General features: G+C 38.2%; 1 protein-coding gene across 10 annotated transcripts in view; it reads right to left on the minus strand.

Moving 5' to 3' along the window:
- Positions 1 to 1,327: 1,327 nt before the first annotated feature.
- The window catches only part of SLC35B3 (solute carrier family 35 member B3), a 39,870-nt gene continuing 27,770 nt past the window's right edge, over positions 1,328 to 13,427 (minus strand). For 7 of the 10 annotated variants that reach the window (XM_047101689.1, XM_047101678.1, XM_047101679.1 and 4 more), the window contains 3 exons: positions 13,106 to 13,202; positions 10,668 to 10,707; positions 1,328 to 1,566 (listed from right to left, as the gene is read on the minus strand). In XM_047101689.1, the coding sequence (XP_046957645.1) occupies positions 1,496 to 1,566; positions 10,668 to 10,707; positions 13,106 to 13,202 (208 nt within the window). In that variant the 3' untranslated portion in view covers positions 1,328 to 1,495. The remainder of the gene's footprint in view (positions 1,567 to 10,667; positions 10,708 to 13,105; positions 13,203 to 13,427) is intronic. The other 3 variants (XM_047101683.1, XM_047101686.1, XM_047101687.1) reach the window with 3 other exon arrangements.

The following is a 13,427-nucleotide window of genomic DNA, read 5'->3' on the forward strand; positions in this document are numbered from 1 at the left end:
TGAGCTATGTTTTAATTTTTTAATAACTTTTAAACTTTTTTGACATCCAAGTTAGTTAACATATAGTGTCATAATGATTTCAGGAGTAGAACTTAGTGATTCATCACTTACATATAACAGCCCGTGTGCATCCCAACGGAGCTATATTTTTAATATTTCAGAGTTAGAAGACATGGAACAAAATTTTATTTTCTTTTGTGACTTTTCAAAATATTCTAGCAATGAGAAAACATCTTGAAGGAAAATACTTGGTAACATTCTTCACCAGAGAATAACATTTTTTTTTTTTCCTCTTGCTTACTGGTTCTCCCTTCCTTTCCAGTTCTTTGCAGAGCCCTGGGTGGGATCATCTCCCTCTGCTGTTCCATGAGATGTGGGTGTTTCTCAGAGTTCTGTCCCTGGGCAACTTTCCCTCTCACTGTATGTAACATCTCCTAGGTGATCTCACGCATTCAGTTTCCACTACCATCTGTAGACTGATGACTTCATCTTTGGCACAGACCATTCTGACTGGCATAAATCCCATTGCTTTCCTTTTGGACAAGGAGGCCCAGATGACCCACAGAAAACTAAATCTCACCATGCCCCGCAAGAAATCCAGTGCTTTCCCAACGCTGTGCTCTGAACCTCCCCTGTTCCTGCTAGACTCCCCATGTCACAGATGGCACATGGGAGCCGTCTCAAGTGTTTGGCTCCTCCCACCCAAGCTGCCACTGTCTTACTGTGCTGCCTGCTTTATATCTCTCAAAGTCATCCCCTCCTCTGTATATCCCTTCATGAGGTCTAATCTGCATTATTCTGATACATCACCTCCTATGTTGTTGCCCCACCCCCCACCAGGCACACTGCTAAGTCATGTTGCTTCCTGCTGTGAGGCCCACAATGGCTTCCCACTCCCAAAGGTCAACACCCAACTTCAAGCCTTCCCCATCTCCCTCTGCAGCTTAACCCTAATTGAAATCTGAGTTTCAGCTGCAGTGAACTACGTGCAGCTATCTGAGCATCCTTTGCTGTTTAACCAATTATTCGCTTACACTGCTTCTCCACCCAGCCTCTTAGTACTGGGCTGTTAGGTCTTTCTTTGCCTTCACTGTCCTTGTCATTATGGATCTGTTGAGCAAGTGTTTTATATATATATATATATATATATATATATATATATATATAAATAAATATATATAAATATATATATATATTTTAACATTTAAAATTGTTTTTTATTTTATGTTCTCCCCCACCACCAATTTTTCACAGTGAGCAAGCAAATCTTTTTTTAATTAGAACATCTAAACTTTATTAAAATACCTTAATGAAAAAAATACCTTAATGAATATGTAATGACATTCTCTTTATTTTTCTGATATGGTCCAGATGAATACAGGCATTGCAAAACTTCAAAACAGTTGTTATTCTTTTAAATCTATTCATATTTTCAAGTCTTTTAATTGTATGTGTAATTCACACCATCTTGAAGCAAGCTTGGGGAGCTGTGGATTTACTCCCAGATCTCCAGGAAGAGATTCGGCCATTTTTTGTCTACCTTGGTTGCTTCTTCATTCCCGTCTTCTTTCGTATGTTAAAAAATTAAATAATAGCTTTATTTTTCAGTATAGTTTTAGATTTACAGAATAAATGAGTGGGTAGTAAAAAGTATTCCATATACACACCCCACTCCTCCTTCCATGCCCCCATTCTCACCCCCAACTCCCCACACATAGTTTCCCTATTATTAACAACCTTCCACAGTGAGGTACATTTGTTACAATTAATGTTCCAATATTTATATACTCCTATGAACTAGAGTCCATTTAATTTGCATTGTCACTCTGTGATGTCCAGTTCTATGGGTTTTGACAGATGTGTAATGACATGTACTCAACATGACAGTTTCACACAGAATAGCTTCCTTTGTGCTTCCTCTCTTCATCCTTCCCTTCCCTCTCCTCCTCCTCAACCACTTATCTTTTTACTGCCACTGTAGTTGTCCTCCAATATTATCTTTTGAGCCATGGATTGCTCAAATTGCCTTTTCTTTTTAGGCAGACCTCTGTTTTCTTTCTTTTTCTTTCTTTCTTTCTTTCTTTCTTTCTTTCTTTCTTTCTTTTCTTTTTATGTTTATTGTTGTCAGAGAGAGAGAGACAGAGACAGAGCATGAGTGGGGGAGGGACAAAGAGAGAGGGAGACACAGAATCCGAAGCAGGCTCCAGGCTCCGAGCTGTCAGCATAGAGCCTGATGAGGGGCTTGAACTCACGGACTGCGAGATCATGACCTGAGCTGAAGTCAGACACTCAACCAAATGAGCCACCCAGCCACCCCAAGACCTCTGTTTTCTTAAAACAAAGAAAGAATAGCTTCGTGAAATGTAAATTATTTTGCACAAATAGTAAATACAGGTTGAATGTTTTTTAGTGAGCAGTAGAGGTTTTTCAAGGACCGACCAGGTTGCATTTTCTACTCCCATGAACCTATAGTGAATACATTGTTGATCAATGTATTCAAGCTATAGGAAGAAGAAAGACCCTTGGGAAGAAATGAGGGTCCAGATAGACCCAGAAATGCTCATGAGGGACACTGATTTCTCTTATCCATTACCATATTGCAAGCAGCTATGTATGACAGTTCAGTAACAGTTTATCAATTTCTAACATGTGGCAATGATAAAATAATCTGGTGCACAATCTAGGCAATTACCATCATATTTTTTTTAGTGCTTATTTATTTATTTGGAGAGAAAGAGTGAGCAAGCAGGATGGGGGGGAGGGGCAGAGAGAGAGAGAGAGGGAGATAGAGAATCCCAACCAGGCTGCACGCTTGGTGCAGATCCTGACACGGGGCTCAATTTCATGAACCAGGGATCGTGACCTGAGTCAAAATCAAACATTGGACAGTTAACCAACTGAGCCAACCAGGTGTCTAGTCATGGTCAGTATTATTCTATATTTTTCCATCAGAAAAATCTCAATTGTGAGAGTCCAAAGCTTAGCACTGTTTATTTTCAAATAGACACACTTAACCTATTCCTAGATGCCACTCTCATTTAAATTTGATAGTGCTAATACCAAAGAATGGAGTGCATACTTAACACTCTTTTTAAAGTGCGTTTTCTCATATTTATTTTGATACAAGTTAGCCTTACCAGATGTGTTATTAACATAGCAGTGTTTTAAGATATTGAAAATCTGCTTCTGAGTGCAATAGATTAGAGTGATCAGAAATGATCCCAGAGCGAAAATATAATGGCTTTCTTCTTCCTCTTTGCTTTAGTGGAATGTTTGAAAGCCTAACTCTATGAGCTGAAAGTATGATTTGCTATTCCAAAACGATTTTAGTCTCAGCAGAGATGGGAGTTTGCACGTGCATTTTCTATAACTGGGGTTGACTCACATTAGGGAAGAAATAAAGTATATGATTCATAATAAGAAATTGCTGCCTTTGAAATCACTTCCTACCACAATACTGGCCACTTCATTACAGTGGTAATTAGAAAGAAAAAAAACCCAGAAATGGCCATTTGAGGGGGAAATTAGTGCTTAATTTCCAAGACTGTTTTATTCTAATGAATGCAACACTGGCAGGATTTTATACTTAAATTGCAAACAGAAGAATGATAAGACTAGTGTTTTAGATCTATCTTCTAAATGGAAAACACTTAATGCGATATGTGATGAAAAAGTATCTTAATGACTGAATATATCCCTTCCAGTCAAATATACTGACTTTGAAGGGAGGTTTAAAAAATAAACACATATTTAAAGGTAGGCATGTGTGTGTAAGTTACATCCATGTAATCAGCTGCTGTCATTAAGGAACAACAACTCTTTCCAGGAGCACCTTTAGCTTGCTAAAGATACTCTGATAAGGAAGGAGAAGGCACTGTGAAAAGAAAATTTTATGTTTTATTAAAAATGTCTGATTCAGTCCAAAATGAAGGAATAGATCTTTTCACTGAAAGAGGAAAACGAGACTTAAGACATAGAAATAATCATGGTTGGTCTAAGATTCCACATTTAAAAAAAAATTTTTTTTTTTTTTTTACATTTTATTTATTTTTGAGAGAGAGAGAGAGACAGAGCACAATTGGAGGAGGAGAAGAGAGAGGGAGACACAGAATCTGAAGCAGGCTCCAGGCTCTGAACTGTCAGCACAGAGCCCAACGTGGGGCTCAAACCCATGAACCGTGAGATCATGACCTGAGCCAAAGTCAGTTGCTTAACCGACTGAGCCACCCAGGCACCCCTAAGATTCCCCATTTTTTAGAGAACTGTTGAGTCATCTTATATTCTAAAGAATATATTCTCTGTTCTCCCCCCCACCTTTCCTCTTTTAGAGAACTGTTTAATTGTGCAATATAATACTCGTACAGAAAACTGTACCAAAAAATATACAGCTCGATGCTTTATCTGAAATGGCACAGTAGTGAAATTACCACACAGGACAATAAAAAACTGCCAAGCACCTTATGAACCTCCTCCTGCCATTCCTCCTGCCTTCTGTACCCCCAAAATGTAGTAGTATTTTATTTTATTTTATTTTATTTTATTTTATTTTATTTTATTTTATTTTATTATTATGAAAGAGAGTATGGGATGGGAGAGAGGGGCAGAAAGAGAGAGAGAGAATCTCAAGCAGGCTCCATGCTCAGAGTGGATACAGGTCTTGATCCTACAACCTTGGGATCATGACCTGAGCCCAAATCAAGAGTCAAGTCAGACACTCAACCGACTGAGCCACCCAGGTGCCCCACAAAGTCCATATCACTTCTTTGCTTTCCTAGATAATTTTACCATCAAAACATGCATCCTTAAACATTCCAGTTTTGCTTTGTCTTTTTTTTTTTTTTTTTTGGAACTTTGTATAAATGGAATCAGACATTTCTCTTCTTTTGTACTATGTTTTTTCATCCAACATCATTAATATGAAATTTATTCTTATCGTCCATTTTCATTACATTTATATGTATATACCATGTTTTGTTTTTGTTTTTGTCTTGTTTCCCATTCTACTGTAGGTGGCTGCTGTATCTGAGTGGCTTTCAGTTTCTGCTTTTACAAATGATGTTGCTCAGAATATTCTTGTCTTTGGATACACATGTGCTTACATTTCTGTTGTATGTGCATTTGAGTAGAATTTCTGGGTCACTGGGGAAGCATACATTCAAATTTTGTAGATATACTGACAAGTTGCTTTCTGAAATGGTTGCATAAATTTATATTTCTACCAGCAGTGCACGAGAAGCCCTCTTTCTCCACATGGTTGTCTATATGCAGTAGTTGTGACTTCTTTAATTTTATCCTTCCTGGTAAATTTGTAGATTTTCAATTGAGGTTAAATTTATATTTCCCTGAGGTTGAGCACCTTTTCATATGTTGATGGCCACTTGGCTATGTTCTTTTGTAAAATGCCTGAAGTCTCTTCCCAGCTTTTGTGTGGTTACCCTTTTTCTTGTTCATTAAAGGGACTCTCTTCATATCCTATGTACAAGTTCTTTTTTGGTTATGTGTGTGGTCAATTCACTGTCCCACTCCACAGTTTATATTTTTATTTTCTTAGTGGTATCTTTTGATGAATAACAACCTTCTATTTTTAAAGTTTTATTCTGAATTAATTTCAGATTTAATGAAGAGTTATAGAGAGCTCCCATATGCACTTCATCCAGCTTCTTCCAGTATTAACATATTTATCAAACAAAACACTTATCAAACTCAGAAATTAACACTAATATGATACAATTGACTAAACTACAGAGTTTATTCAGATTTCATCAGTTTGTCCGCTGTTGTATTTTTTTCTGTTCAGGCATCCAATCCAGGATACCATGATGGCATCCTGTCTCCTGGGTTTCCTTCAGCCTGTGGTAATTTCTCAGTCTTTCATTGTTTCTCATGACCTTTATACTGACTGGTCAGTTATTTTGTAGAGGGAACCTCAAAAGTTACCCTGGAATTCTTCTGTTCCTTCCACCCCCTGTATTAATCACCTCCTACATATCTCTCATATTGGTTCCATTCTCTCCAGTACCAATTTCCAAGTACTTATTTATGTCCTCATAATTTCTTATATGGATGTTCTTAAATACTTCCTCTTCGAAAGTCTTTCTGAACACATATATATTCACATCATAGGAATTATTATCACATTATAGAAATGATTATACCATAACTCTATGCCTGCCTCTCTCCTGTAGGATAATTGAGTGAAGGAGCTATGGCATTTATATATATCCTAATATATATTCTGAGAGCCTTTCAAATTGCTCAGTACACATTTGTTGAATGGATGAAGCAATGTGACATTTGGGTCAATGGATCTCATCAAAAAACAAAAAAGAAAAGCTTACTATTTTCTCATCGCTTATCACAATTGCTGATAATTCATACTTCTCAGTGGAGGGGCCATGTGCGTCTATGGATTGTTATTTATTAACCTTTCGGAAAAGTCAGTTAGTTCAGATGGCACTATTAATTTGAGTCAATGTCACTTTAAAATAGAACATGAATAGAATATGACCGTCTCTGCTCTCCAGGAAAAGTCTGTGTTCATGCAGTTATAATGAAGCCTTCTGACATTATCGCCACCTCATTTGAATATTCATGTCTATTTGGAAGATAATCGTCAAATCATAATACTATTGAAGCTGTATGCTTAGAAAAGCTCAGATCATGTAATTTGAATTTTGAATATTATGATTTCAAATTATATACCACTTATTAACAAAACTATCGTAAGAAAGAAATCTCACTTCTGTGGTGAACGTGTTTTTAATCATCCCTTTTTCTTTTTTTTTTTTTTTTAAATTTTTTTTTTTTCAACGTTTATTTATTTTTGGGACAGAGAGAGACAGCATGAACGGGGGAGGGGCAGAGAGAGAGGGAGACACAGAATCGGAAACAGGCTCCAGGTTTGGAGCCATTAGCCCAGAGCCTGACGCGGGGCTCAAACTCACGCACCGCGAGATCGTGACCTGGCTGAAGTCGGACGCTTAACCGACTGCGCCACCCAGGCGCCCCAATCATCCCTTTTTCAAAGCACAGATAAAATACAGTAAAATCAAGCAATTTATGTTAACTCTCATCACATTACTGACACTAATTCAGGAGTATTGATTCCTAATTCTAGATTCTCCCCCTTTCTTATGGTGGTAACATTGTCTTGACCTAACCTAGAAGAGTCACACAAAATCATTAAGCATAACTTCTGATCTTGCTCTTACAGGCCATATTTTTGAAATTCCCATGGTGGATAACCTTTAATCTTTACGTTTAGTCCCTTCTGGATCTCTTACTGGGGGAGGCAAATAGACCTTGGAGTTCACAGCTTAGCAAGCCAGATCCCATTTCATTTTCCTCTGACCCTGGCACCTACACTTTCTATTTTTTCCCTTGTGATTAAGCTTCCGCCATGTGTTCTGTTCCAGTGATGTCTTCTCAACCTTGACCACACTTTAGCTCTGTGCTCAGCATTTCTGCTGAAACTCACATTCTGACTAGTCTTTTCTTCCTTCCTTCCTTCCTTCCTTCCTTCCTTCCTTCCTTCCTCTCTCTCCTTTCCTCTCTCTTTTCTTTTTCTTCCTTCCTTTCCTCTTTCTTCTTTTCTTCTTTCTTCGTTCTTTCTCCCTTTTTCTTTTTCTTTCTTTCTTTCTTTTTCTTTCTTTCTCTTTCTTTTTCTTTTCTTTTTTTTCTTTCTTTTTCTTTTCTTTTTTTTCTTTCTTTTCTCTTTTCTTTTCTTTTCTTTTCGGGGGTGGGGGAAAAAGAGAGCGAATCTCATGACCACAAGATCATGACCTGGGCTGAAATTAAGAGTTGGATGCTCAACCGACTGAGCCACCCAGGCTCCCTTGACTAGTCCTTTAATTCTATTCCCCACCTCCACTTGTCCCTAAAACTTCTCCTCTGGTTGGGTTCTATTACCTGCTGGTAGCCTACCCTAAGTGCCTACCTGTAAAATCTCACTGATGCATATGTGGATTTACCTGCTCAGGGACACAAGGCAGAAAATCCCTTCTTTCACCACTGTCTGGGTATCTCTCTTAAAACCTGGCTGAAGTGGCCAGTCTCCTGAGATGTGTTAATAGGTAATATACAAGCAGAATTGTCCATAAAATCCCTTCCTTGGGAAAAGTCTTGCTCAGTGTAAGTGGGACAGAGAAAGAAGGCAGCATTAAGTCCTTTGACGGACCACAGGAACAATGGAGAGGATGCCAATCTGAATGTGGTGTTGTGGTGGCTCGAAAGAGTGGAGGTTCAGGAATCGTGGGTTATCAGACAGGTATTAGGATACAGAGTGAAAGACACTGGGTGTGGTTTCATTTTGCCTCTTTACTACATGTGAACTTTAGCCACATTTGTCTTGCCAAGGCCCATTTCCATGTCTGCACAACAGAAATCATTTTTGCCTTTTCTGTTCCCAGAATTTTGTACAAGTGAGGATTACTTCGCTGTGCATTAAACAACAGCACAATTGGAGAATTTTATAAGGTATATGAATAAGTATCATCTCAAAATTAAAGCTTTAAGTGTAGTGAAGTTTTTCAATCTCAAGTAATTATGCAGATGTATTAAAATAATCTTCAGGCACCTGGGTGGCTCAGTCAGTTAAGCTTCTGATTCTTGATTTTGGCTCAAGTCAAAATCTTGCAGTTGGTGAGTTTGAGCCCTGTGTTGGGCTCTGCACTGACAGTGTGGGGCCTGCTTGGGATACTCTTTCTCCCTCTCTCTCTGCCACCCCGCCCCCCAAATAAATTAATTAATTAAAAAAAAATCTCATCTAATTAACTATAATATAAAATTTAAGTTTATTGTAATGACTGAATTCTATTTTATGTTTCCATTACTTAATTTTCCTTTCAAAAGATGTGAAATCTTTCAAATGGTTGAATATTATAAATCTTACTGCTTAAATTTGAATTTTTACCAATTTAAATGAACCAGTATTTGTAAAATACACTGAATCAAAATAGCAGCCAGCAAACTATTACTTATAGGGGTTGGAATGGCAAATCAGAGAATCATTACTGTGAATCACTGAGAGACAGAATTGAGAGAGCTTCCTTTTTAATTAATTTCAGCTCCTATCAAATGGTGAACTAGCACAGGCTGCTGGCTCTTCTAAAACCACCCCAGAGAAATTATTGAAGAGAGATAAAGGCAATAGGGAGACAGACATATGGATTCTAGAAAAACAGAAAAGTGAGATGTCCTGGGGAGGCCAAGACAGTCTTAAGCCTTGCAGCGTGGAGAAAGGAGTGCAATGTGCAGAGGGGACGGTGTATGGGGGAGGAGCACGGTGCCAGAGAGCACAGTGTGGGAGGGGCCTGGTGTGTGTGGGAGCCAGGTATGTGGGGGAATGTGTTATAGCAGGCAGCGAGAAGGCTGGGCCGAACAGCCAATGCCTATACAAAGGTGTATAATTAATAAAAGACCACCAACTTAAAAAACATCTATCATCAGAAACAGAATGATTAGGATAGAGAATCCAGGAAATTAAAATAACCATGGTAACTATAATAAGGGAAAATATTGTTAACATAAAGCAGAACCAAGAAATCATTAGAAGAATCCAAATGGACATATTAGGTATGAATATGTAATAACTGGGATATAAAAAAAATGACACTGCACTGAATGGGACAAATAGTAGGTTGAATGGATGAAGAACAAGCAGAAAGATCAGACTGAGAAACTCTCCTAGAAGCAGCAAGAAAGAATAAAGAGTTGGAAACCATGAAAGAACAGCTCAGGGATATGTGAGGCAAAAGTAGAATTGGCATCTCTTAGGAGTCCTTGAGGGAAAGAAAAGAAAACAAAAACAAAACCAAAAATAAAAACAAAACAAAAACAAAAAACTATCAGGTCTTCTTAGAAATTTTGTAAATAGATAAGCCCTGAGAATTACGGGAAAAAACAAAAACAAAAACAAAAACAAAACTACCCATGGCTCAGTTTTATGAGAATGGCTGACTGCCGAGAATTGAATGAATAATTAAATATATGTTTAGTAAGATTAAGTTTGAGAATTTGAGTAGCTGGGATCTTAAAGAATGAGTTCCTCCAGGCACCTGGCTGGCTCAGTTGGTTAAGTGCCTGACTTCGGCTCAGGTCCTGATCTCACAGCTCGTGAGTTCGAGCCCTACATTAGGTTCTCTGCTGTCTGTGCAGAGCCTACTTCAGATCTTCTGAAGATCTTTTTGCCCTTCTCTCTTCACCCTTCCCCCACTTGGTGCGCGCGCGCTCTCTCTCAAAAATAAATAAACCTTAAAGAAAAAAAAAATAAGGAGCTTCTTTATTCAGTGTTTGACTGTCAGCTAATGTAGGCACATTTGAACTAGTCCCGTTAACTGTGCACTAGCTCCATGAGCCAACCTGTGTCCCCACGGGCACCGCACTCCTCTGGTGCAAGCCTCTCCTGGATCCTGCAATAATCCCTAGTGGTTTAAAGATAGGCTTGAACTGGCTGTGGATGTGTTTGTAGGTATTTTACAGGAAATTACCCCCAGCCCCATACCATCCTATTAGATCAAACCTTTGTAAGGGCAGACATTTCAATCAACTTTTCATTTCATGAGAGGTACCCAAATACCAAAACAGTACTGAGATCAGCACATATATTGCAGATTAACATTATGTCAATTAATATGTAGTTAGAAACTAGAGAAAAGATAATCACCCACCTTTATGAGTCATCTCTGGGTATACACACACGTACAAATCCTACACAATTAAAAATAGGATATATATTAATGGACAATTTTTCGTAACGTATAAAAAAATGAATTCCCACATGTTCATTTTCTGTCGAGTCAGAAATATGCTTTTTAGTCCTTTCATTGTGACTGGTGTTAGGAGAAAACATGGAAGGTGACTGTAAGGAAATCTCTAATAATCAGACTCCAAAGTCTCATTTCTATCATTATCTATTGTGATAATTATCCACACTTTACCTATTTCACCTATTTAAATCTTATCAATTGTGTGAAACTGATGAAAATGGAAATGTTTTAGACATTTGGGGGTATCATAGCATTAAGATATTTAATAAAACACATTTTTGTGATTAAAGTCTCAGAAGAATCCCTTAAGTGTTAAGTCCTACTTCCTGAACCCCTTATAATACAGTTCATTCTGAAGCCGGAGTAAATCACTGAAGTGAACATTTTCTTCATAATGTCACTACAAAATAGCGTAAAAGGGATTCTAACTACATGCCATGAAATTAAAACAACAGACCATGACTGGTAGGAAATTATGGGTTTATCTTAGTTTCGTGAAGATTTAAAAAAAAAGCCACATTTATGGAGAAAGTAATGAATATTAAATCTTTCATACACCTACACTGATTAAAGAACTCTTTTCACTTACGCTAGCAACTCTGCAACATGGTAAGATTTTTGTTCAGTTTGAACAAAGAGACTTAGAGATGTTACGTAGTGTGAGGTAGGTCCCACAGAATGGGAAGTTTGAAAAGCAAATGGAAGGGAATGAGGTGGAAGCTATTCAAATAGCTTAAGATGTCTGGACCCCAAGAGCAGGACACAGATCTGGTATTCTAAGGCTTTGATACTCAAGTGTGGTCCAAAGACCAGAGCATCAGCATCTTGTTAGAGCAAAGTCTCAGCCCCAAGACAACCCTATTAAATTAAAATCTTTTAAAAGAAGATCCTCTGGTGACTTACGTGCACATATAACTTTTAGAAGCACTACCACCTTGGGGCGTTATTTTGAAAACTTAAGGCTAACAAGCTACTCTGTGACAGGAAGTTTATGTATTTTCACGTAGCAATCACAGCAAATCTTCTCTATAGAATAGGTTCTCCTTAAGAGTTAGGGTTTATTTATTTTTCTCATCCTCAGCATCTAGTATAATGCTTGGCTCATATCTGGCCAGTGAGAATGGAAGAGGAAAGTATGTTAAAGTAAAAATAAGAGTAGTCAAGTCAGTGATGGTACACAATCTGTTAAAAAGGTTAAGATGGTTGGCCCCATGGGCAAGAACGAGGACATTCAATAGGGACACGTAAAAAGCAGAGTAAGTAAAAACAGGAGAAAATGTTTTTGTTCAAACACACAATGGGAAAAAAAAGGTCATGTGCTTAATTAGGAAGAAAGCATACAAAGGTTTTGAGCATTCTGGGCATAACTTGGTAATTGGAAAACTGTAGTTTAAAGGACAAACGTGATATTGGAATGCAAAAATATTTTCATTATGTTAAGCCCTATTATTTGTTGGCCCCAAATATTGGTCAAATTTTACTAGAACTCTATGCTCTTTGATCAAGGAGGAATCTAGAATGTAAAGTGGGCTGAAGATGAAAATCACTTGAGAAAACTCAAGAGGCTTTGAGAATAGTGTAGAGAATGCTAATAGTTATTTACAAGCATTTGTTCAGCAATAAAGCCCACAATGGAATTGTAACAACCCAGATTAGGTCATTTCACAGGCAGTCTCCACAAGACTTCCCTCAGCTGCAAGCCCTGGGATCCTAAGGCCACTCGTACTTGTTACCCACTGGGTACAAATTCGGCAGTTCCCACTATCCCCTCAGGTTCGAGAATGTGCCAGAACAACTCGCAGAACTCAAGCAAGTGCTATACTTCCTATGTTTGTTTTGTTACAAACTTACAAATCAGGACCAGACCAAAGAAGAAATCCTTGGGGCAAGGTCTGCGGAGCGTGACAGACACTAAGCTTCCAAGTCCTCTGGCACATCCTCCTGTCACCCTCCTGGTACATCCACGTGCATCTCCAATCTGAGAAACTCTCCCAAGCTTTCAGGTATAGTGTTTATTGATCCTCACCGCATGGCCATGATTGACTGAATCACTGGCTATACAACTGAACTGACGTCCCAAATCCTCTGCCATCCTTGGAGGTCGGGCTGGTATGATGTGGCTCAAAACCCCAACTCCATAGACAGTTACATGGTTAGTCATTCTAACATGGTCAGCCCCTACTCTGGAACTATTTAGGGACCTACCATGAATATCAAAGACATGCCCATCACTTGGGAAATCCCAAAGATTGGAAACTCCCTACCAGGAACCAAGGAAAGGCCAGCCAAATTCATCATATAAGTTGGCCTTACTAAGGATTCTGGCTAGGCTGGCTTACCTGTACGTAAGATTGAATAGAGTGATCCACATGAGTTGGCCAGATTCTTCTGCTATTATTTTGTTGCTGCACTATTATGCTAAAAAGAGGGACATTGCTGGAAGAATTCAGAACATATATTATCCAATATAGTTTTTGGCCTCATGGTATTCTTTGAGGACTAGTCTTGGATAACACAGATATTTAGTGAGTGCTAACTATGTGATAGGCACCTAATGTGAATATAGCTGAAGAAACAATCTATATTTACATACTGCTTAAAACAAATATATCTATCTGCACTGAACTAACGTTCCAATCAAATCATCTTTGCCTATTCATT

The sequence above is a fragment of the Lynx rufus genome, unplaced genomic scaffold, assembly GCF_022079265.1.
Source record: "Lynx rufus isolate CCGP_SWC_20201006 ecotype Redwood Valley unplaced genomic scaffold, mLynRuf1.p SCAF_6, whole genome shotgun sequence".
Taxonomy (NCBI): Eukaryota; Metazoa; Chordata; class Mammalia; order Carnivora; family Felidae; genus Lynx; species Lynx rufus.